The following is a 25,754-nucleotide window of genomic DNA, read 5'->3' as shown; positions in this document are numbered from 1 at the left end:
AAATCTTTTTTTAATTCTTTGTACTTGACGCTGAGACACATTAAAGGTGCCAGCCACCTCTGCAGTGGATCTGGTCTTCAGCCTCTTGATAATCAAGGCTTTGGTCGCAGGGTGGATTTTTGGCATGTTGTCAGAGGTGAAGTTGCAGTTCAAGTGAAGGTCTGGGGTGCTGGGGTTCTTTTTATACACACCCACTAATTAACCGATCAATTAGTGAGCACAGGTGAGGCTGTAAACTAGGATTGGGTGCATTATATGACAAGGCGACAAAACTTTTGTCTTGCCAAAATCTGACCTTTCTGTGTTCATTAAATGATCAATATTTCTGCAGTGAAGCAAATTTATTTTCGTAAATTAAACCTCATTTGGGAGGGTTTCAGCTTTCATATGAGTCATTTCTAAAACCAATGGATGAATTTAAAGTCAGGTTATAAGCTTTTGTTTCCACAACATGGATAAGCGACAGAACTTCTGTCAGGGACTGTATTAATGGCACCTGTTTGACCTCGTTATCTGTATAAAAGGAACCTGTCCACAGCCTCAAACAGTCAGACTCCAAACTCAACCATGGCCAAGACCAAAGAGCTGTCGAAGGACACCAGGAAGAAAATTGTAGACCTGCACCAGGCTGGGAAGAGTGAATCTACAATAGGCAAGCAGGTTGGTGTGAATAAATCAACTGTGGAAGCAATTGTAAGAAAATGGAAGACATACCATTGATAATCTCCCTTGGGGTCAAGATCTCATCCCGTGGGGTCAAAATGATCATGAGAACGGTGAGCAAAAATCCCAGAACTACACAGAGGGACCTGATGAATGACCTGCAGAGAGCTGGGACCAAAGTAACAAAGGCTACCATCAGTAACACACTATGCTGAGAGGGACTCAAATCCTGCAGTGCCAGGCGTGTCCCCCTGCTTAAGCCAGTACATGTCCAGGCCCATCTGAAGTTTGCCAGAGAGCATATGGATGATCCAGAAGAGGATTGGGAGAATATCATGTGGTCAGATGAAACCAAAATGGAACTTTTTGGTAAAAAATCAACTCATCGTGTTTGGAGGAAGAAGAAAAACCCAAGAACACCATACCTACTGTGAAGCATGGGGGTGGAAACATCATGCTTTGGGGCTGTTTTTCTGCAAAGGGGACAGGACGACTGATCCGTGTTAAGGGAAGAATGAACGGGGCCATGTATCGTGAGATTTTAAGCCAAAACCTCCTTCCATTAGTGAGAGCATTGAAGATGGAACGTGGCTAGGTCTTACAGCATGACAGTGATCCCAAACACACCGCTCGGGCAACGAAGGAGTGGCTCCGTAAAAAGCATTTCAAGGTCCTGGAGTGGCCTAGCCAGTCTCCAGACCTCAACCCCATAGAAAATTTGTGGAGCCCCAAAACATCACTGCTCTAGAGGAGATCTGCATGGAGGAATGGGCCAAAATACCAGCTACAGTGTGTGCAAACCTGGTGAAGACTTACAGGAAACGTTTGACCTCTGTCATTGCCAACAAAGGTTATGTTACAAAGTATTGAGTTGAACTTTTGTTATTGACCAAATACTTATTTCCACCATAATTTACAAATAAATTCTTAAAAAATCCTACAATGTGATTTTCTGGATTTTTTCCCCTCATTTTGTCTCCCATAGTTGAAGTGTACCTATGATGAAAATTACAGACCTCTCTTATCTTTCTAAGTAGGAGAACCTGCACAATCAGTGGCTGACTAAATACTTTTTGGCCCCACTGTATGTGTATATGTAGGATATTTTATTAAGAACTACTACTAAGTCAAATTCCAAAAATATGTGGCCAACATTACATGAGGTTGTTAAAACATCCCATTTTAAAATCAAGGGCATTAATATCGAGTTGCGTTGATGCCAGTTTGTGTCCATTTATTCAAAAGACCATTGGTGACAGGCACTGATGTTATATTAGAGGACTGGCTTGCAATCATCTTGTCAAAAAAAAGAATAACCTGTAAGTGAAAGCAAACTGCAACAACCCACCCTAACCTTAAAGTTTCTGACTGTGTTGTATAGCTTAGAGAAAACTTTTGAAGTTGCCTCATGTGTTGGGCCCTTCAAATGGTAAACATTTTATATTCTGGCCCCCACTTAATAACAACTGAATGGCATCCATAAAGACCTGCCCAGAGCCCTGATCTCAACCCAAGAAAACAACTTTGGGATGAATTAGAACATCGACTGCAAGCCAGGCCTTTTTGTAACAACAGAGCCTGACCTCATAAATATGCTATGAACTGAACAGGCACAAATTACCCCATATTCACTATGAAATCTTGAGAAAAGCCCATTTTACTGTTTTAAGAGGAGTGGAAGCTCTTGAAACAGTTAAAATGGGGGATGGGGTAACTTTATATTAATGCTTATGGTTTTAATATGGGACTAATTAATGGTCAGGCGTCCACATATTTTTGGCCATATAGTGCAATTAGTCTTGTGATTGCAGGAAAAACATACCAACATATCAACCTAGCAAATTTCAGTGTTTCACTAAAAAAGGGAACCACTCGAGTGGCATAGTGGACTAATGCGCTGGCCCAACACCACTGAATTCTCTCTTTCGAGTTATAATCCCAGCTGTACTATAGATTGGCTTTGTGTCTGCAAGGGGGAGGGCAATGGTTGAATAAGCGTTCCTTGCTGCTGCTGCAACCTCTGCCGGCTGATTGAGGTGCCTATAAGGGGGGAGGCTGATCACGGATGGCAGTGCATGGCTCTCTGCACAGGATACTGCACTCTTTGAGATCCTGCACCTGACAGGTGATGAGAAGTAATTGGCAGCTGCATATGCGTAGGGGAGGGTGGCGGCAACAATGGCTTTCATATTGCTATTGCAGTTTTCAAGTACAAACACCAAATGGCAAAGACACATCATGGTAGATCTATGGCTGTCTAGCTTATATCATTTACAGTCTGCTTGCTGGGATGCATCATTATTTATTTGGATTGTTATTGCAATTTAACTCAATAAAATCAATCTGAGAAGCAGCATACCTGTATCTGCAATTCACTGCTACTGAAGAACCAAATAGCTGGTGTTTTTCCACTGTGGTTGCTCTGCCATGTCTCAAGTGTGAACACCACTAAAAAGTGTTAATATTAAAACCACAACTATTTGCAAAAGGTGTGAAAGCAATGACTGATTCACATTAAACTTGTTTATCTGTGTTAACTGGCAATCTAATTGAAGTCAACTGACAATTGCCGGGTATGTGTGAAATGAATTGAATAAAGTTGAATTGAATTGAAATGTTGTAACTGATATATTGAATGGCATGCATTACGTACAATACATTACAGGAGTAAGTAGTCTCACAAGCCAGCTATCATTCTCTACAAGACCTGCGTCTAGGTAATGTCTTAGCACAGTTCGGTTTTGAACGGCACTGAACCAGTGTGACCACGCCCACAGTTCTTCTGTAACATTTACATTTCTGGCATTTTAGAAGAGGCTTTTATCCAAAGCAACTTAAAATTGCAACTGATACAATGCAAGCAATTGAGAGTTAAGGTCTTAGTTAGAGATTTAACCAGCGTAACTCGGCCATGGTGGGGCTTGAACCAATGACTTTCTGATCACTAGTCACTAGACCACTGAACTACCACTGTCCCAAAATCCACCCCAACACACACAAAAAGGTTTTATTTTTAGTACATGCAAATAAGTACTTCACTTACTATTTGAATTTGTTCTCTTTTAGGGGTTTCAATGCACTGCGCTTCCTTCACTTTTACATCCTATACAGAGTTTTTTTAATGTTACAAACCAGTGTTTATATTTCAACAAAAAATAGCTTTAAAGCATTGTTCTTCTCACTTGCAAGATGTGATGCACTTGTCTCCTTGATGCATCCCAAACTGCATTTTATGCCCTACATCATATTAGTGTCTAACTAATGTACACATTTCATTGTGAAAGTTAAAAATTAGCAACTTCGAGCTCTGCCTTTAGAATTTCCCCTTCCTGCTATGTCTTCGTTTTCACTTTGTTTCAACTTTTAAAGTCAAAATCAGTATCAGAGACCTACTAAGACTAGTAAACATTAACATGAAAAAAGACAAAAGAAAAGAGTTAAAGTCAGTGTGTCAATCAGAGCAATGATACCTTGACCTCGTCATTTCTGACGTGCACTTTGTCATGACAATAAATATGCAAAACAGCGCTAAAACGCTCTAGGTTAACAAGTCCTGTTGGCAGTGTGTGACGGCAGAGCTCCAGAGCTCATTCATTGGCTGGTCAGGCATCTAAACAGACATGAATGGTACAGAGTAGGGGGGAGGCCAAAGCCCTGCGATGGATTGGTGCCCCGGCCAGGGTTTTCTGCCTTGCACCCAGTGTTTCACTGTGGAATCAGACCTGCCGTGACCTTGACCAGGATAAAGCGCTTAAGTAAAATGAACTGAAAAATAGTTCTAACTTTTCAACTTTTGTTCTTTTATGTTTTTAATTTACTGGTCCATGTGTGAAACTTGGCCAAGTTTGGTTTCTTTGTGAAAAGACTGGAAGCGTCTACAGATTTTAATTCAGCCTATGTGACATACAGTGTATCACAAAAGTGAGTACACCCCTCACATTTCTGCAAATATTTTATTATATCTTTTCATGGGACAACACTATAGAAATAAAACTTGGATATAACTTAGAGTAGTCAGTGTACAACTTGTATAGCAGTGTAGATTTACTGTCTTCTGAAAATAACTCAACACACAGCCATTAATGTCTAAATGGCTGGCAACATAAGTGAGTACACCCCACAGTGAACATGTCCAAATTGTGCCCAAAGTGATAATATTTTGTGTGACCACCATTATTATCCAGCACTGCCTTAACCCTCCTGGGCATGGAATTCACCAGAGCTGCACAGGTTGCTACTGGAATCCTCTTCCACTCCTCCATGATGACATCACGGAGCTGGTGGATGTTAGACACCTTGAACTCCTCCACCTTCCACTTGAGGATGCGCCACAGGTGCTCAATTGGGTTTAGTCCATCACCTTTACCTTCAGCTTCCTCAGCAAGGCAGTTGTCATCTTGGAGGTTGTGTTTGGGGTCGTTATCCTGTTGGAAAACTGCCATGAGGCCCAGTTTTCGAAGGGAGGAGATCATGCTCTGTTTCAGAATGTCACAGTACATGTTGGAATTCATGTTTCCCTCAATAAACTGCAGCTCCCCAGTGCCAGCAACACTCATGCAGCCCAAGACCATGATGCTACCACCACCATGCTTGACTGTAGGCAAGATACAGTTGTCTTGGTACTTCTCACCAGGGCGCCGCCACACATGCTGGACACCATCTGAGCCAAACAAGTTTATCTTGGTCTCGTCAGACCACAGGGCATTCCAGTAATCCATGTTCTTGGACTGCTTGTCTTCAGCAAACTGTTTGCGGGCTTTCTTGTGCGTCAGCTTCCTTCTGGGATGACGACCATGCAGACCGAGTTGATGCAGTGAGCGGCGTATGGTCTGAGCACTGACAGGCTGACCTCCCACGTCTTCAACCTCTGCAGCAATGCTGGCAGCACTCATGTGTCTATTTTTTAAAGCCAACCTCTGGATATGACGCCGAACACGTGGACTCAACTTCTTTGGTCGACCCTGGCGAAGCCTGTTCCGAGTGGAACCTGTCCTGGAAAACCGCTGTATGACCTTGGCCACCATGCTGTAGCTCAGTTTCAGGGTGTTAGCAATCTTCTTATAGCCCAGGGCATCTTTGTGGAGAGCAACAATTCTATTTCTTACATCCTCAGAGAGTTCTTTGCCATGAGGTGCCATGTTGAATATCCAGTGGCCAGTATGAGAGAATTGTACCCAAAACACCAAATTTAACAGCCCTGCTCCCCATTTACACCTGGGACCTTGACACATGACACCAGGGAGGGACAACGACACATTTGGGCACAATTTGGACATGTTCACTGTGGGGTGTACTCACTTATGTTGCCAGCTATTTAGACATTAATGGCTGTGTGTTGAGTTATTTTCAGAAGACAGTAAATCCACACTGCTATACAAGCTGTACACTGACTACTCTAAGTTATATCCAAGTTTCATGTCTATAGTGTTGTCCCATGAAAAGATATAATGAAATATTTGCAGAAATGTGAGGGGTGTACTCACTTTTGTGATACACTGTAAATGTATTTCTGCACATTTGTATCTATTTGTAGCACAAATGATGCAGTTTGGGATGCAGCCAAGAAATCCTTTGTAAATGATATCAACACAAGAAAGAATCACCAGGTAACATGTCAAGTTAAGCAGAAAGTCGTGTCCAGTAAAAAAGTAAAAAAACAAGAACAGTGCAAGTAAAATATTTCTTTGTCCTGTACATCAAGATTTCACTACAAGGGTTCTTCAAAACGTTTCCGCACTTTAAAAAAAAAAAAAAAAAGAAGCTATTAAGGAATTTAAAAAACAAATTACACTTACTACATAGTTACCTTCCGATGCATTTTTCCCAGCATCATACCAACTTTTTAATGCCATCAACAAAAAATGTTTTTGGTTGAGCGAGTAGCCACTGATGCACCGCTGCTTTCACATCATCATCACATGAAAATCTTCTACCCCTTAAAGCTTCTTTGAGCGGTCCAAAAAGGTGGAAAACAGATGGTGCTAAATCTGGACTATAAGCTCTCTCTCAGTCTCTTGGACATGACCAATTACTACTCCTCCCACCCTCACCGTTTACGTGTCTTACCGGCGAAAAGGACGCTGAGTAGAGGTGTAACACTGTTGATAAAGAGAGTGCGGATATTAGCTGGAATATTATCCCTGTTCTTTTCCAGGAAGCCACTGGCATTATACTGCACCTGAAGAGACAAGAGTTAATGAATTTAACTTGCATTACATTACCAAAAGGCCACCTGAGCTTACTGGACATCCCACTCTACCCCCCTCCCTGTCTCTCCTCTGGGTCAGGCAATAACGTTGGACAGTAAAGATTTGCTGATCCAATTTTCTTCAAAGGTGTTTAGTGGGGTTGGGCTTTGTGCATGCCACACTAGTTCCTAAATACCGAACTTTTAAAGCTGTGTCTTTGTTGAACTTGACATGAAGGCACAGTCAAGATCTTTTCCCAAAGTTGACATTTTAAAATTGAATTTATTTCATGCACCTGTAAACAATGGGTGTAGCTAAAACACCTCAATTCAGTAACTGGGAAGTGTGTCCACATAATTTTTGTCATTTAGTATATGTTTCTACAGACACATTTAATTCAACCATTAAAATTTTTTATTTTTCTTGTACGACACCAGTGCTTGATGCTACAAATGCTGATTTGACTAAATGGCCACACATTTCCGTAAACACACTACTCTTGTACAACAATAGAGGCTGGTATAGCCTCAAAGTAGAGTGGGGGTCAACTTTAAAATAATACCTATGGTTTTGGAATAGAATGTCCAACAAGCACGGTTAGGTGTCCACAAAGTGGGCAGAAAAAAGATTGCCATACTTTATGATTTTATGTATACACATTGGTTTTAATTGCTTGAAGCACAAGGTCTCGTTTGCTGGCTTAAAAAGAAGTAAAACATGTCACAGTGTAGTAGAAATTCAGATGTTACTAAATGCTCATATCATTAGGACTTTCTGAACTTTTAAAAAACGCTGCATCCCCTAATGCTTTCTTTATGCAACGAGTTTAAGCTACCTACATCAGTCCAATGAAAGGGGCTACAAATGAAACCAGTAAATCAACTCTTTTTATTCAGTGACAAGCTGTGAAATTAGTACTAACCTTGCCAGCGTAGTGTACAATTGTGAAGAGAGGGCTGTGGCTCCGTACCACTTCAAAGTGTGCATTGCCTTTAAATTTGCTGTTCAGCTTGTCCACAAAGTTTCCATCTGTGGCCTGCAGTTTAAAAAAAAACATAACACCTACCAATTATTGAACATAATTATGTATTGCACATCTCCAGACTTACTGCTAAACATGTGAGTTTTTTAAGCAGCTTTTTTATTAGACATACTATTAGGCAATAGTCATAGTAACAAGGCTCTCTCACATGTACATTGACTTGAATGAAGTACGTAGACACCCCTTCTAATTGTTAAGTTCAGATCTTTCAGCCACACCCAGCCTGTAAAGTGGCGCTGTAAAGTGTAGAAAATCAGTGATATGTTTCCAATTTTGTAGCAACAGATTGAAAAAGGCACTTTCCTCTTTCTCTTATGACTATGCAATTGTGCACAAAACAAAATCCATAAAGACATGGTTTGACCAGTTTGGTGTAGATAAACTTCACTGTAAATGGGCATTAAATCTCAAAAGACATTTTCCCAAATGTTGAATGCAGCAGGGACTGGGATAAGGTCTTTTCCAAAAATGCAATGTTTTCACAGGCAATCGGGGCGAGTACCAACCAATAGTATTCCATGAAGGGACAAACCACCAACAGGTTGTTGGATAACCAAGATGTTAGAAGACATGAAGGCTTTGGTGCCTGGTATAAACCAACAGAAGGGCTACTGTGGCTCAAAATGTGGATAATTTTATTGCTTGTAATATGGTGAATGTGTCAACACACAGTACATCCAAGTCCAGAGTCTCTACAATAGGTACACAGGAATCAGAACTGGAAATCAAAGCAATAGAAGAAGGGAAACTGGTCCAACAAATCATATTTTCCAGCAAATTCGAGGTAAAAATACCTGCTGGTAATACCACAGGACTAATTATTTTTCATTATGACTCCATACAGGATCATAGTTGTTTTGACAGCATATTAGACGAGTGGTCCTAAAGTGTGTAAACAAAAGCATGATGCTCTTTACCTATGTTAATGATGCATAGTTCTAACCGTATTCACTTACCTGAGGGAAGGCACTCTGCTCATCCAGCAGAGACAAAATCCCAATAGGCTTCGTTAGGAACAGGTCCTGAAAGAGACAACACTGAGTCATGAATATTGTTGCTGTTGCATAGCAACCATTAGTACCTGCTTAAGCCTGAGCAACATATATGTAATGATAATTAGGAATACCCTAAACAGGGTGCCAATCAGGGCTTTGGTCACCCCAACCTCAGGCATAGACAGTCCCAGATCTGTAGGTGGTGGGCTAGCGTAATAGGCTGCTGTAGAATTTACCTATTTTTCATAATCAGATGTCGCATGGAAAAAGGTTTGTTTGCAAACCTTCAGATTATGTCAACCTTCATGCATAGTCTCAGTAGCAGCTTCCAGGCCATTTAATTAATTAATTTATTTTTAAACAGTGTTGGAACAGTGTTAAACTTCAGGTAAATAGGAAGTCTAGTAAGGAGGTGATAACCAATGGGAATTAGGCACAATACAAATATCCATCGTTTGCTTTGCATCTGGTATGTGTTTCTTGTTGAGATGGTGGAGCAGCTTAATGTAGAAGTTTTCAGCTTCAAAAACAGTGAGGTAACAAATGAAAAAAAACCCTGCTGAAGGAATCAAACCTTGTTTAAATGATGTAACCTCAAACAGCACTGCATTAAAAGCTGGCAAGCTCCTATAATAGATATTACCACATGAGTTTCAGAATGCTTTAACAAACTACTGTGAGTCAACACGTGGTTGACTTTGCTGGGAGATGTTCACTTGATCTTTAATGACTTGATGACCTGATGACTTGATCTTTAAAAACACTGAACATAATTGACATTAAGGAAAAAAGGCCCAACCAAATTGTTAACAGCAGATTTTGTTAAGATTTTACATGCTGTCCTGTTTCCTTTTTCATTCAAATCAAAGAGGATGCAATCACTTGCACTTAACTTTAGATAATATACATGCTTTTCAATTCTAATAAAGAAGTACAGTTTGAATGTATTATTAATCGAATTTATTACGTTCTATATAATGAATATAAATATTGCAGGGTCTAGTGCCTAATAAGGGGAAAAATCACTTTTTCACCCAAACTAAATTTGTTTTTGCAGAGAGTGGCAGCTCCTTTCAAAACCATAATTACAAACCAGAGTTCATATTTGCAAGCCAGTCCAGACCACCTACAGTTCTGCATATAAATGTAAGAACTAAGCCACAAACCTAGACTTAAACTCTTTTATGTTGCCGTTTTGTTAGCTGACCTTCTCTTATCTGATGAAAGCTGAGAGGATTTATACAGTGCCTTGCATAAATATCCACACCCTTCAACTTTTACAAAACACATTCAAAGTAAAAAAAAAAAAAACCCACAGAATTTAAATGAAATAATAGAATATAGCATTAATCTTTATTGCTTTTTACCAACTTTACTACTGTGGGCTATTTTGTAAAGAGAGCTTCACATAATTAGTGGAATATGGTCCACCTATGCATAACCGCTGAGGGTAAGTGTCATGTCATTTTAGTATTAATATACATGGTTTGAAAGACCCCAGCATTGGTTTGAGAATAGTCACAAACATAACTAACCAAACACCAAAAATCATGAACACCAAAAAGCTCTCAAAAGTAATTAATCAGACTTTGGTTTTAGACTTTCCAGACACTCCACAAAACTGAGTTTTATGATTTTTTTAATTAAACTGTCACAATAAAAATATTTAAAAACCTAAAAACAAAATCCAAATATTCAATTTTAATTCCAAGTGGTCACACTACAAAAAAAAAAAAAAAAGGTTTGGGGATGGGGGTGGTGTTTAAAATACTTATGAGGCCAATGCAGACACGACCTGCACACTCGGCATTTCCTGTTAACCAAACTTCCTGCCTGCCAAACTCTGTCCTGAGAGCCACTGCTCATACCCACAAGAAGAAAAATAAGAGTAATTTAAGGAAAACGTACAAGAATTGGTTTGTTATCCTTGAAAGTGATGGTCTCCCATTGGATTCCCTCCTCTTTGTACTCATTCTGCTCCATTAGAAAAATGTGCTGTGGAAAGTGGGGAGAAGAAAATTATAATTAATTTCTTTACAAGCCCTATACAATTTTATACCCTGCCTTAAGCCTAGCATTAACTCCCATTTACCACCGGTATTAATTCTGAGAAAAATGAATTTTGAACTAAATGATGTGCATTAAAATGGCTATGTACAGTAGTGTTCAAAAAAATAGCAGTGATTTTAAAAAAGTGAATAAAGCACAAAATCATTATAATAACTTTTATTTCCGTAAATGCAAATGCACTGAAAATACTACACTTTTAATTCTAAATCAAAACATTAACAACATTTAGCCAATTTGTGTTAATCCTTTACAGAAAGTTAAGAAAAATGAATATTAGGCTGTTCAAAAAAATAGCAGTGCCAGCATTTTTCTTTAAAAACTCAAAAAATTTATCTATAAACTGAAAATGTTTGAGGTTTCACTTTACTTTAAATTACTGAACTAATATTTAGTGGCATAACAATTGTTTCCAAGATCTGTGTTGCATGGAGTCGACCAACTTCTGGCACCTCTGAACAGGTATTCCAGTCCAGGATGATTACACTACATTCCACAGTTCTTCTGCAATTTTGGGTTTTGCCTCAAAAAAACGTGTTTCAGACGTCAGCCCACAAGTTCTCTCTGGGATTGAAGTCAGGGGATTGGGCTGGCCACTCTATTACCTCAATCTTGTTTGTCTGTAACCAAGATGTTTTGGGTCATTGTCATGTTAAAACACCCATTTTAAGGGCATTTCTTCTTCGACATAGGGCAACATGATCTCCTCAAGTATTCTGATATATTTAAACTGATCCATGATCCCTCGTATGTGATAAATAGACGTAACACCATGGTATGAAAAACATCCTCATATCATAGTTTTGTACCACCATGCTTCACTGTCTTCACAGTGTACTTTGGCTCGAATTCAGTGCTCGAGGGTCATCTGACATACTGTCTATGGCCACTTGACCCAAAAAGAACAATTTTGCTTTCACCAGTCCACAAAATGTTGAGCCATTTCTCTTTGGACCAGTCAATGTGTTCTTTGGGAAATTTGAACCCATTCAGGACATGTCTTTTTCTTAACAACGGGACTTTGCAAGGAGTTCTTGCTGGTAAATTGGCTTCACTTAATCATCTTCTGTACTCACTGGGAACTTCAGATGTTCCTTGATCTTTCTGGAGGTGATCACTGGCTGAACCTTTGCCATTCTGGCTATTCTTTGATCCATTCAAACAGTAGTTCCACGCTTCCTTCTGCATCTTTCAGGTTTTGGTTGTCACTTTAAAGCATTTGAGATCATTTTAGCTGAGCAGCCTATCATTTGCTGCACTTCTCTGTATGTTTTTAATCAAAGTACGCTGTTCATCAGAACAATGTCTGGAACAACCCATTTTACCCAGTATTTCAGAAGGAAATGCGCTATGACCAACCTGTGCAACATTTGCCACCCTCCTACCTTAAATAAGGGCCAAAATTGACACCCATTCTTCTGCAGAATGAATGACTTCACCAATTGAACTCCTCACTGCTATTATTTTGAACAACCCCCTTTCAATCAATGCTTCGATTACTCAGAATGAATGGCATGCATGTCCTATTTGTTGGGTTTGTTTTGTTTTCAATACTCTACTACACTTTCAAGTAAATTTTTTGCTATGTAGAAATAGCATTTCTACTAAAAACTTTGATTTATCAAGTTAATGGTGTTGGACTGCTATTTTTTTGAACACCACTGTACATAGTTCAATAAAACTTCAATAATACTTTTTAAAAATTATAATGTGATAAAATAGTCTGTAGCCAAGTATCATGTGGTGTACTTTTAAATTAGCTTGCAAATATTTGGTGATAAATAAAGCACAATTGAACGTAGCTCAGAACAGTCCTTAAGTAACCACAGCAAATTGTTTCTGGTATTTATTTCTTTTTTTTAATAGTTTTTCCATTTTTCCTCTGAATCCAGTCATATCCAGTTCCACAGTTGTAGCTTCTTCAGTCGCTGTACCACCCCTGCCAAGGAGAGCTACACTTTTGCAAGCCTTTTCCAAATGCTTCTTTTCACCTAGCAGAGATGAAGTCACGCAGAGAGCCATACTACATACGGAAAGACCCACTTTGCCGTCTGCATCGTCCATATGCAGACGCCTTGACCAGCAAGTAGTTGCTAAAATTTAGGGACTTTGGGGATTGCTTTTGTTCAAATTTTATTGTTTTGTTCAATTGAACATAATTTCTCTGCAAGTTTACTGTTGATACATTTACTATGGAATGGAGGCCAAAAGTCTGAGAACATTAATTAAACTGCTTCTAATTTGCATTTTTCTTTTAATTAAGTACACTGATTTCATTAAAATCATATATAATCAGCATAAAAATTTGAGTGAAAAGTTAAATCTTAAAAAAATACATTGATTTCAGAATTTCTTAGAGCAGGGAGTAAAATGTGTATTGTGCAAAAGATACAGCAGATTTATTATTTTATACTTTTTTTCTTTACTTTCAACGAAGTTTGGCAAATAAATAATTTTTGCATTTAAAAATTTGCACTATTTTAAAATTTTCAGCAAGATGTTCCATGAAGAGAATGTCTTGTAAAGATACAGGTGGGATTTCAATATCAAAGTCTCACCTAATTAGATAAAAGTCAAAATGTTTTTTAATGAGGAAGCTCTGGTATGTGGTCTTCACGATCTTTATATGGAATGCTAAGATTAAATATTTAGTTAGTTAGTTAGTGTTTAGTTTTTAATGCCATGTTTGCCCTTTGGGCCATGTTCATGACAGGAAAGGTTGTGATCTGTCTTTTATTTACTTATTTCGTTTGACTTAGAGAAGTTATGTCTGTTGTCTATGTATGTTCATTTATATGTGTTGCTTCAGTTTTGTTAATGACAGGAATTTTAGGAGTGTTGTTGCTTTTGTCTTGGTAAAGAGTTCTTTTATGGTTTTTGCTGATAAGATCTGTTGTCTTTCATGGTTATAGATGATACATTCCAGCATTAAATGTTTTATTGTAATCTGTGTTTGGCATGTTGCGCAATATGGGACAGTTTCGCCTTTTATCAGGTACATGTGTGTTAATCTAGTATGTCCAATATGGCATCTTGTGTATACTGTCTGGTCCCAATGGTTTTCGAGCTAGGTCTTCATTTTTTCCCTAATAGTGGGATTAGCTTCATACAATTTATTAATCTGGTGTGTGTTCCAGTCGTTTTGCCATTTGTCCTTGATATATCAGTTTATTGTAGATTTGATGTCCATTGGTGGGATTTGGTACACTGGATCCGGTATGCATGTGGCCTTTTTTGCTGCTTGATCTGCTCTCTCGTTGCCCAGGAGAGCCTTGATCTTATTGGGGTTCTGTATATTCTTAATAGTAGTTGCTGGTCTGCTCCACATTTGGTTCCTGCTAGGACTTTTATAACATCCAATCTTTTGAGGCATCTGTTTTTCAAAAGTTTAAGATGTGGAATAAAGGTCAGTTTACTATCTAATGTAAGTCCCAGAAACTTTGTTTCCTTGGTAACAGTGATGGGATCTCCATTTAAGAATATCTTTGGTTCTGGATGTAGGGTTCGGAGAAGGCTGAAGTGCATGCATACTGTTTTGGTCTTAGAGAATTTGAATCCATTAAGAACCGACCATTTGTAGATCTTATTTATGCTCAGCTGTAACTGACATTCCATGATGTTTATGTTCTTCCCTTTGTATCCAACACAGATGTCGTCTACATGGAGACTGCAAAAGGTATTTGCTGGGATTATTTGTGTGACACTGTTTATCTGTATATGGAAAAGAGTAACTGATAAAATGCTTCCTTGTGGGACTCCCATTTCTTGGGTATGTGTTTTAGACATTGTATTATTGATTTTTACATTGTAAAGTCTGGTCTCTAAGGTTGGTAACCTTCCTCTAAAGCCCATTAAATGAAGGTCTTTTAAAATTCCATACCTCCAGGTTGTATCATATGCCTTTTCTAAATCAAAGAATACGGTTATGACATGTTCTTTTTTTACAAAGGCGTTTCTGATAAAAGACTGACCAGGCTATCACTTGTACTCCTTCCTTCTCGGAATCCACTCTGCACTCTACTTAAGTGTTTTCCTTTTTCCAGTAGCCAGACAAGGCGGTAGTTTGGATGAACTCACTGACACTGTGACATCGTACATTAGCTTTTGCGAGGACGTTTGTGTGCCCACCAAAACCTTCTGCAAATACAACAACGACAAACCATGGTTTACAGCAAAATTAAGAAAACTTCGTCAAGCAAAGGAGGATGCCTACAGAAGTGGGGACAGATCCCTGTACACACAGGCCAGGAACATGCTGAACAAAGAGATCAGAGTTGCCAAAAACAGCTACACTGAAAAGCTGAAAAACAGGTTTTCAGCCAACGACTCTACATCAGTATGGAGAGGCCTGCAAGAGATAACCAACTACAGGAGATCACCCAACCCCATTGAGGCAAACAAAGACCTGGCTGATGACCTTAATGTTTTCTATTGTAGGTTTGAGAAGGACACATTCACACCCACCCTTCACCCCTGCACATCAACAGATTATATCACACCATCAGCTATCACCACACATTCCCCCATGGATACACAATCTGCATTACAAATAGGTGAGATGGACGTGAGACGACTCTTCCAAAGACAAAAAACCAGGAAGGCACCAGGCCCAGATGGAGTCTCACCGTCATGTCTCAAAGCCTGTGCGGACCAACTGGCTCCTATTTTTACAAAGATCTTCAACGAGTCACTGGAGCTGTGTGAAGTCCCATCCTGCTTCAAACGCTCCACCATCATCCCAATTCCCAAGAAACCCTCCATCACAGGACTTAATGACTACAGACCCGTTGCTTTAACATCTGTGGTCATGAAATCCTTCGAACGACTGGTTATGACACATCTGAAGAACATCACTGCCCCCCTGCTGGACCCTCTGCAGTTTGCCTACCCCGGGCAAACAGGTCGGTGGATGATGCAGTCAACATGGGATTGCACTACATCTTAGAACATCTGGACAGCCCACAGACTTATGTAAGAATCCTTTTTGTGGATTTTACCTCAGCGTTTAATACACCATCATACCAGAACTCCTCCACCTCAAACTGTCTCAGCTCAGTGTGTCCCCCGCCATCTGTCAGTGAATCACCAGCTTTCTGACAGACCGGACACAACAGGTGAGGCTGGGAGATATTACATCTACCATAAGAACAGTCAGCACTGGTGCACCACAGGGCTGTGTCCTCTCTACACTGCTATTTTCTCTCTACTCTAATGACTGTACCTCTACAGACCCAACAGTGAAACTTCTAAAGTTTGCAGATGGCACTACGGTCATTGGACTAATCCAGGATGGAGATGAGTCTGCATATCGGCAGGAGATTGATCGGCTTGTGCTCTGGTGCAGTGAGAACAACCTAGAGCTGAACACACTAAAGACTGTAGAGATGACAGTGGATTTTAAAAAGAAACCTTCGACACTGCTCCCCATCACCATATTCAACAGCACTGTGTCTACCGTGGAGACCTTCAGGTTCTTGGGAACTACTATTTCCAATGACCTAAAGTGGGAGGCCAACACCAACTCCATCCTCAAAAAGGCCCAGCAAAGGATGTACTTTCTGCGTCAACTGAGGAAACACGGTTTGCCACAGGAGCTGATGAAACAGTTCTACACTGCAGTCATTGAATCTGTCCTGTGCACATCCATCACAGTGTGGTTCAGTTCAGCCACAAAACAGGACAGATGCAGATTGCAAAGAGTGGTGGATAGAGCGGCAAAAATCATCGGTGCTCCTTTGCCCACCCTCCAGGACTTATACACAACAAGGACCAGAAACCGGGCAGAAAAAATTATCACAGACTTCTCACACCCTGGACACGAACTCTTTAACCTCCTACCCTCTGGCAGGCGCTACAGAGCCCTGAACACAAAATCAGACAGACACTGTAACAGTTTCTTTCCAAATGCCATCAAACTCATCAATAACAAAAACTGAACTGCTGTTTACTGTTGTTTACATGCCACACTGCACTTTATACATGCTGTATAATACCGTAACTGCATCTTACCTTACTCAACTATTTATTTTACACTATTTTTATATTTTCTGTACATATGCAAATTCTGCTGAACATGTAAATTTGTACATTGTCTACATAGTCTTGTCTGTATATTGTATTGTTTGTAAATTGTAGAGAGTCTACATAGTCTTGTCTGTATATTGTGTTGTTTGTAAATTGTAGAGAGCTAACAACAGCCGGAAACAAATTCCTTGTGTGTGTAAACATACTTGGCGAATAAAGCTGATTCTGATCTGATTCTGATTTACCATTCTCTCCAATGTTTTACAGAGGCAACTAGTCAAAGCTATTGGTCTGTAGTTGTTAGGATTGCCATGGTATTTTCCTGGCTTAGGAATTGGAATTATAGTTGCTTTTTTCCATGCTGTTGGTATCTTCCCTGTTGCCAGATTTGGTTAGATATTTTAAGGAGAAGAGTTAGGGAGCCGTGTGGAAGGTGCTTTAGGAATTGGTAGTGGATTTGGTCTGGTCCGACTGCTGTATCATTTGATTTCCTTAAGGAGCTTTGAAGTTCTTCCATTGAGAAGTCTTGATTGTATGGTTCAGAGTTGTCAGACTGGAAATTTAATTTTTTTGATTCCTGTTGTAGTCGGAAAGTTTGAAATTCTGGTATGTGATTCTGTATGGAAGAGTTTCTTTCAAAAACCTCTGCCAGTAGGTTTGCTATGTCCGTTTCACTGATGTATGTTTTATCTTGTTGTCTAATGTGTTGTATCTGGTTATTATTTTCTTTACCTTTCCTTTTGCGTATTAGATTCCACACTTTTGTTGCTGTTGTATTTACGGTCAGTTTTGAGACATATTCTCTCCAGCTTTGCTTTTTAGCTGAATTAATGATTCTTCTGGCTTTTGCTCTGTTTGCTTTGAGATTATTTAGATTGTCTGTCGTTGGGTGGCTGTTAAAGAGCCTTTCTGCTTTTTTGCGCCTGTTAATTGCTTTCTTGCAATCTTCATTAAACCAAGGGTTGTGTCTTTTATTTGGTTTTTTGGAGGTTTTTGGGATTGTTTTATCTGCAATTGATTTTAGGGTGCTTGTAAACCAATCAGCCAGTTCTTGGGTGTAGTTTGGTTCCTTACACAGCTTTTCCCAGCAGCAGGTCTGGAAGGCATACCAGTCAGCCCTTTTTAGTTGCCATAGTTGGGTTCTCTGTTGTGGTTGTATTTTTTCTGGTGTTATAATAACTGGAAAATGGTCACTTCCACAGAGATCGTCCCAGACCTTCCATGATAAATCAAGCAGCAGTTTAGGTTTGCATATAGTCAAGTCTATTGCAGAGTATGTTCCATGTCCAGGGTGTAGATAAGTATTTGCTTGGTTATTAAGTAGACTGAGGTCGTTTTTGATGATGAAATCTTCCATTACCTTTCCTGTGATGTTTGTATGTTGACTGCCCCATAGTGGATTATGGCTATTGAAGTCCCCCATAAGTATGTATGGGGTGGGAAGTTGGTCTACCAGGTTGTCCAAATCTTTTAATGTTAGCTTGGTATTAGGCGGGATGTATATAGAGCAGAGGGTAATGGACTTCATTGCTGGAATTGTTATGTGTATTGTATTGTATTATGTTGCTTGTAGGCTTGTATTTATTGTGATTTGGCTGTGTAGTATTCCCTGTTTTATTAGAATGGCTGTTCCTCCAGAAGGTCTGTGCACATATGGACTGCAGTTACTGTACATTGTGAAGTCTTTTAGTGTAATACTTTGGTGTGGTGCGAGTTGAGTTTCTTGGAGGCAGAAAGCTATTGGATTCAGTGTTGCCGCCAGGTGCTGCAGTTCGGCCAGATTAGCTTTCATGCCCCGACAATTCCATTGAATAAAAGGGTTCTCTTCCATTAGGTTACTGATGAAGGGGTGCGAGACTTGCTTCTGTTTTTAGGTGATAAGCTCCTATTGCGAGGATGGGTTGCATCTTTCATTTCTATATCCTTTACATGCTCTGGTTTGTTTGGGTTGGTTTCTTGGTCTGTTCGTGTTATGAGTATACTGGTTTTCTTTTTCATCTTGCTGTTAGTTTGTTCTTGTTCTGTTTTTAAAATTTGTGCTTTATTTGACGGAGTTTGGGTTATCATCTGTGTACTCTGTGTACTGATGCTCTTTGATTTGTTTGGACTTGGGTTTTTCTGATAAGTAATCTGCTGTGGTTTGTCTTTCTCTAGCCAAGTTATGTCGGTTTGGCAAGCTATAGTTTTCGTTGACTTTACTACTGAGGCAAATGATTTCTCTAGTTTAAATTTAGGTAGTTCATCAACTATTCTTCGTGCCTCTGGGTAGCTTATTTTCCTGGTGTTTTTCACATTCTGGATTTCTTTCTCCTTTATCCAAGTTGGGCATATCTTTGATGCGGCATTATGTGATCCTTCACAGTTTTTACATTTCGGTGATTTCTGGCACGGTAAATCATGCTCCTCTTCTCCGCAGTTTGAGCAAATTGCTTTGTTTTTGCATGTGGCTGATCCATGACCAAATTTCTGGCATTTGAAGCATCTTATTGGATTAGGGATATATAAGTCAACATTCACTTTTTGGTATCCAATCAAAATCTTCGCTGGTGGTTGGGTTTTATTGAAGGTTAGAATATATGTATTTGTTTTTATCAATTGACCTTCTTTTCTTATTTGTATTCGTTTAACGTTTGTAACATCTTGAGATGCTAGTTCCAGTGCTATTTCCGTTTCATCCATATCCATGAGATCCCTAGTACGGATCACTCCTTTGATGGTGTTTAAGGTTGGATGCAGGAAGGCTTTTATGTGGATGCCTGCTAGCTCTTTCGTGCTTAACAGGTTATCAGCTTGCATCTTTTTTACGCACTCTACTAAGATTTGTCCAGATCTCAGCTTCTTTGCATCTTTTACAGACCCAGCAATCCCCACAACGCCTTTCTGAATGGCAAAAGGTGAGAGTTTAGTAAGCTGTATCTCTTCTGGTTGGGACTCTAGTAGAATACATTTATGCCAGTTTTCATTTGGTAAGGAGAAGTTAGCCATCAGGTCTCGTTCCAGGTCGGTATCGATCATTTTTCGTTTGGGGTTTTTGATATCCATGGTTTAAAGTTATGTACTTCAACATTCCTACTCCCCACCCGCCCAACAAGGGGGTGCACAGAGCCGCGGATCTCCAGAGGATGTGCACCAGGGCTATAGGAATGGTATACTCGAGCAACAGATGTTATTGTCACTCGATTTACCCTGAGCCAGCGCCTTCTAGGAATCTCAGAAGAGATACAACCTAGGGCATGTCCTGACCAGTCGATTGATTGGAGCGGGCCACTCCAACCTCCCGTCTATGTGAAGTCGGGGCCAAAGTGCTGTGTTGGGAAAATGGTAGCCGCAGCCACCACTCCCCTCAAACACCTCACGGCAAACAAGGCGCCTCATTCGCTCGCCTCTTACGAACAGCCAGAGGGGGCTGAGGACCTATTCTACCCTGGGTCCCCACAGGGTTGCTAAGATTAAATCATAGTTTTAGTGTTAGTAGGTACTTACATGGTTAAAGAAATACTGTAATTGCTCGTTTGCAAGATTGATGCAGAGCTGCTCAAATCGGTTCACAGCAAAGTTCTCAAACCCAAAGATGTCAAGAATACCTGCAATAAAAAAACAAAAGCTAAAATTAAAGTTCACATGCTGCTGATTACAAACATGATTTCCAAAAACTTGACAGTCCATGATAGGAAAATGAAAACACAATGCAGACCGTTATGTGCAACTGTCATTTCTACAGAAAACATAAACGTACACTTTACATGTCAAACTCTCAAGACTCTTTCGTGTTTTTACTCTAAATAAAAAATAAGGCAGCAACAAACAAGTTTACATAGAATTGAAGTAGAGGCACTAAACATACAGTTTGAATATACTAGATTTCTCTGTGCACTCCAGGACCTCTGCAGGTTGCACAACACCCACACTGGCTCACTGGGGTCGCAGGCTAGCAGATGCACATGTAAAGCTGTTGGCCACTTCTTTCACACTGACCAGCAGCAGATTCTTATGGTAAGCCTTAGCATGTACAAAAGACCATGCTACTCTTTCTGCATTCCTCCTCTGCCTTTGCCTCAACCAAGCATAGAGTAACTGTGTCCATTAAATGAACCTAATCCCCGGTCAGACTGGCTATTATTTTCATTCCCCCTACAGATGTACCCTTCTGAGGGGTTAAAGTGTTCACTTCAAAATGAACCTAAATCAGCTGCAAGGCTGATTGCTTCCAGCCACCCTTTAAAAATGATTTGGTCTTAAGGGTCCTCTAGACTACACCTCAATTGTTTTGGGTTTGAGAGCTGCTTTTAGGACTAAAATGTTATGAGGATTGATCTTAAAAATTGTAATATACAAAAATAGGAAAAATAAAAACAACACACCCATTTTGGTAAATCAGACAGCTCTTTTTAGCCTGAAATTGCATGTCAAATGTTTAACAAAAGCACACCAGATGATACAGTGCTTGTATTTAAGGTGCAGAAAATTACAGGGGAAATCACTTTAGCGATTTACATTAGACTAGCAAAATGTAGCCACTTTATTAGAAACATCTGTATACTTGCCTGTTCACATAGCAGCAAAGCATTGCAGACAATCATACACTCTCTACACACCAATGCCAATGATTTTACCATCAACAAACTCTCAAATGTGCACTTTTTAACAAGGAGTTTATGCACTGCAACCCTACAACTTTTTTCAAGCGACCCACATTTTGTCCATGATTTTTTACGTGACCAGGCAACACAAACAACGCATCCTACTCTCTCTTCTATGCTCTGTACAATCTGCTCCCCATGTGGTTTACAAGATATAACATACAGCCTCTACAAGGGGTGTTTGGATTGAGTTCATTTATTTTTTCTCTGCGACCCATTTTTTGGCTCATGACCCTACAATATCTGTCTGTGTATAGTTGTGGATGGACTGTTGGCCAGGCCACGCTAGATGTTTGGATGTAAAATTCTGTGTGCAGAATTAAATTTATTTAAATATGATTTACACTGCCAATTACAAGTGAACAAAATTTGCCAGAGAAATCAGGTGAATTTCAAGCAAAGTTTAAACTAGTGGGACTATGATCTTCTAACTTGTGTCTACAACCAATAGGAAAACTTCTCAGCTATGCTGACTTTTGATTGGCCGGTGCGTCATTTTAATACACAGTTAATATAAAATGTTTAGTGTTTACTACTGCAGGGCATAGCCTAAGATTAATAGAATATTCCTCAACATGACAACATATGATTCATTAAAAATATAATGGACAGGGTTAGCAAATAGTCGCGAGTTTTGATGGAGTGGAAATACATTTTATGGCTTTGTTTTTGTTCCTGGGGCAGGTAGCTTAGCTTGCTAACTGCAACTCACCAAGGCAAGGCAGATTACCAACAAACTAAATAATAAAGCTTTGTGTTCCAGCAAACCCAATTTTGTAACTCAGGTTAATTTTAGGACATTAAGTTTATATTTATAAAACCAAAATAAATTTAAATAATTGGTAAATAAGGTATAGGTAAAATGCGGTCATGGCTAAATTGCTCATTTACATTTTCAGCATTTAGGAGACGCTTTTTTATCCAAAGCAACTTACAGTACTATGACTCTGAATTCAGTGTTAAGAGCCTTGCTCAAGGGCCCAACTGTGGCAACTAGGCAGTGGTGGGACTTGAAACAGCGACCTTTCGATTACTAGTCCAATACCTTAACCGCTAGGCTACAACTTCCCTGCTCAACAAACAACAATGCTGGACCATTTCCAGCAAAAGTCTCATGTTGACCACAGTGACATTTTCTGGTATAACCAAGCCCTTAGTCAACCTGTTATTTTTTTCCTACACATTGCACCAACACATGAGCGTCTGGGATTGCTTAGGATTATTATACATTCCACAAAGCATCATATAGGGCATCATGCAGAACATATGTCTAATAATTGCTTTACCTACTCATTAATTTATGACTTCCTTATGGTTGGTAAGCCTATCAGTATATAACAGTCCATTTAATTTTTACCTATTTCACTTAGTTCAACCTCTGAATCCAGTTTGTGTGTCAGCAGCTCGTTGATTTTGCTAACGATCCAGCCGAAAACCCTGCCATAGACCACTTTGGCGATTGAATCCCTGGCGTCTGGGAAAAGAAAAAACAGCAGTTGTACGTCATTAGGAAAAGCATGTAAAAGCAAAGGCATAGGTCACTCTCTTGTAACCACTTGCCTTTCAGTGAAGCATTTGCCTGTCAAAACTGATTTGCATTATTCAGGTTTTAGTATTCACACTGGGCTAGCCCATCTGTGCTAGCTTTGTCTGGAGAACCAGGGTCAAGGATTTCAAAGACAGTTATTTATAGTCTAGTCTCGCAGGGCCAGACTTAAACTGACATGATAAAAGTCTGAATAATCTGCACACTACTGTAATCAAAAGTGTGTCAAATCTGTGAACTTTGAATGGCTTACTTGGACACTTTTTGGCATGTACAAGGGAGAGTTTTCGCACTCATATTTTTGTTGGAAATGGTAAGGGTAGAAGGTAAAAGGGTAGTAATTGGTTGTGTCTGAGAGACAGAGAGAGCTTATAGTCCGGATTTAGCACCATCTGATTTCCACCTTTTTGGACCCCTCAAAGAAGCTTTAAGGGGAAGAAGATTTTCATGTGATGATGATGTGAAAGTAGCGGTGCATCAGTGGTACAACGCTGGAAATGTTGGTATGATGCCGGGATAAATGCATCAGGAGGTGACTATGTATAAAAAAGATATATTTTGTTTTTGAAATTCTTAATAAATATAGTGTGGAAACTTTCTGAAGAACACTCGTAGTATAACCTTGCCAGCATAACGGCACTGACCACTGCATTCAAAGTATGACTTAATTTGGCATTATTTTAAACGAATCTAAAATTGAAATAAAGTTAATTACCTACAAAGATATTTTCTCATGACCTTTTTGTAGCCATCTATATTATAGTAGGTAAATCTTGTCTGAGCAGTAGAAGCTAAGACAGCAAAACTAAGCGACAAAATCCATTATCAAAATATTTGGCAACAAATTTTATTATCGGTTAGCTGGTCTTTTGTTTAGTACATACTACCATGGCTAAATCTAAAACTGATGCTGATGAACTGTCTTGCCCTTGCTAATGTAAGCTGACTCCCAAATACACTCCTATTTTGTACTAATGTGCACTATGTAGGGTACAACAGTTATTACTTCTCCACACTATGTAGCCAAGTAAAGTAATTTTGACTTTGTCTTGGTGGCTACTGGCATCATTCAGAAGGTGAAGGAGTGCAAGTTTGTAAAGTTTAACTCAAACAAACAAAACAATTAAAAATATTGCTGCTTTATGGTCTTGCTTGTTGTATGATGTGAGCAATAATTCAGGTCAGAATTTAATTCTTTCTTTCTCTGTAGATGTGTGATGTTTCTCACTGCACTTAATAAACACTACCTTCAGCTTGCTGCTGGTTGTGGAAGCGGCGGATGGATTCTCCTCGTGTTACTGACATGGTGCATATGAGACACCTCAGCAGCTCCTCCTGATCAACCCCAAACTGACCCTAAAAAGGAAAATCATGATTAATTGACAATAATGTTAAAAGTTTATATATTAATTTAAAAATCATATACTCTGAGAGCAATAGATATCTTTCAATTTATGGACACACAAACAAAACACTCTTAATGGCCCAATACATTAAAGAGTATTATATCTGAAATTATAGAAAAATGAAGAAAAATCATGCAGACAGGTAGTGTTGATATCACAGAGCTTTTTTCCTAGGTTTAATCCTCAGCTCAAGTTACTGTCTCTGTATTGTGCAAAGTCTGACTGGTGTGTGACAGCATGGGATAGAATGGCTCCCTGTTTAAGGGGAATTTCTTCTGTCTTGAGGGCAGGCTTTAGGTTTTTGTCCCAGCATTCAAGAGTGTGTTGCAGACATCAATTTCTAAATTTATTTAAGTTTAACAGACAGAATTAGGTTTATCCTTAAAAGCAGCGAAAATTTTACTTTGTCCTTTGTTAAATCAAGGTTCAAGTAGGGCTGGACGATATGGCTAAAATTTATATCACGATATAACTCCTAATTTCGGTCGACACGATATAATTCTGATATCGATATAAATAATACAAATGTCAGAAAAACTGCCAGGAACACCAACATTGAAAGGCTGTACCTGCAAACCTCTGAAAAATTTATTTGCAAAGTCTATGAAATCTCACCCTTTACAACTACAGGGGTTGGACAATGAAACTGAAACACCTGTCATTTTAGTGTGGGAGGTTTCATGGCTAAATTGGACCAGTCTGGTGGCCAATCTTCATTAATTGCACATTGCACCAGTAAGAGCAGAGTGTGAAGGTTCAATTAGCAGGGTAAGAGCACAGTTTTGCTCAAAATATTGCAATGCACACAACATTATGGGTGACATACCAGAGTTCAAAAGAGGACAAATTGTTGGTGCACGTCTTGCTGGCGCATCTGTGACCAAGACAGCAAGTCTTTGTGATGTATCAAGAGCCACGGTATCCAGGGTAATGTCAGCATACCACCAAGAAGGACAAACCACATCCAACAGGATTAACTGTGGACGCAAGAGGAAGCTGTCTGAAAGGGATGTTCGGGTGCTAACCCGGATTGTATCCAAAAAACATAAAACCACGGCTGCCCAAATCACGGCAGAATTAAATGTGCACCTCAACTCTCCTGTTTCCACCAGAACTGTCCATCGGGAGCTCCACAGGGTCAATATACACGGCCGGGCTGCTATAGCCAAACCTTTGGTCACTC

General features: G+C 39.5%; 1 protein-coding gene across 1 annotated transcript in view; it reads right to left on the bottom strand.

The window, feature by feature from the left end:
• LOC134332750 (myosin-IIIb) overlaps positions 1-25,754 on the bottom strand; it is a 103,396-nt gene that overhangs the window by 23,041 nt on the left and 54,601 nt on the right. Inside the window, exons 9-15 of the mRNA XM_063014542.1 lie at positions 24,413-24,521; positions 22,977-23,093; positions 20,463-20,563; positions 10,797-10,883; positions 8,850-8,915; positions 7,774-7,887; positions 6,730-6,841 (exon numbers count right to left, since the gene is read on the bottom strand). Of these exons, the coding sequence (XP_062870612.1) occupies positions 6,730-6,841; positions 7,774-7,887; positions 8,850-8,915; positions 10,797-10,883; positions 20,463-20,563; positions 22,977-23,093; positions 24,413-24,521 (706 nt within the window). The remainder of the gene's footprint in view (positions 1-6,729; positions 6,842-7,773; positions 7,888-8,849; positions 8,916-10,796; positions 10,884-20,462; positions 20,564-22,976; positions 23,094-24,412; positions 24,522-25,754) is intronic.

The sequence above is a fragment of the Trichomycterus rosablanca genome, chromosome 18 (assembly GCF_030014385.1).
Source record: "Trichomycterus rosablanca isolate fTriRos1 chromosome 18, fTriRos1.hap1, whole genome shotgun sequence".
Lineage (NCBI taxonomy): Eukaryota > Metazoa > Chordata > Actinopteri > Siluriformes > Trichomycteridae > Trichomycterus > Trichomycterus rosablanca.
Note: the sequence above shows the minus strand (reverse complement) of the source record. Positions and strands in the feature narration are given on the sequence as shown.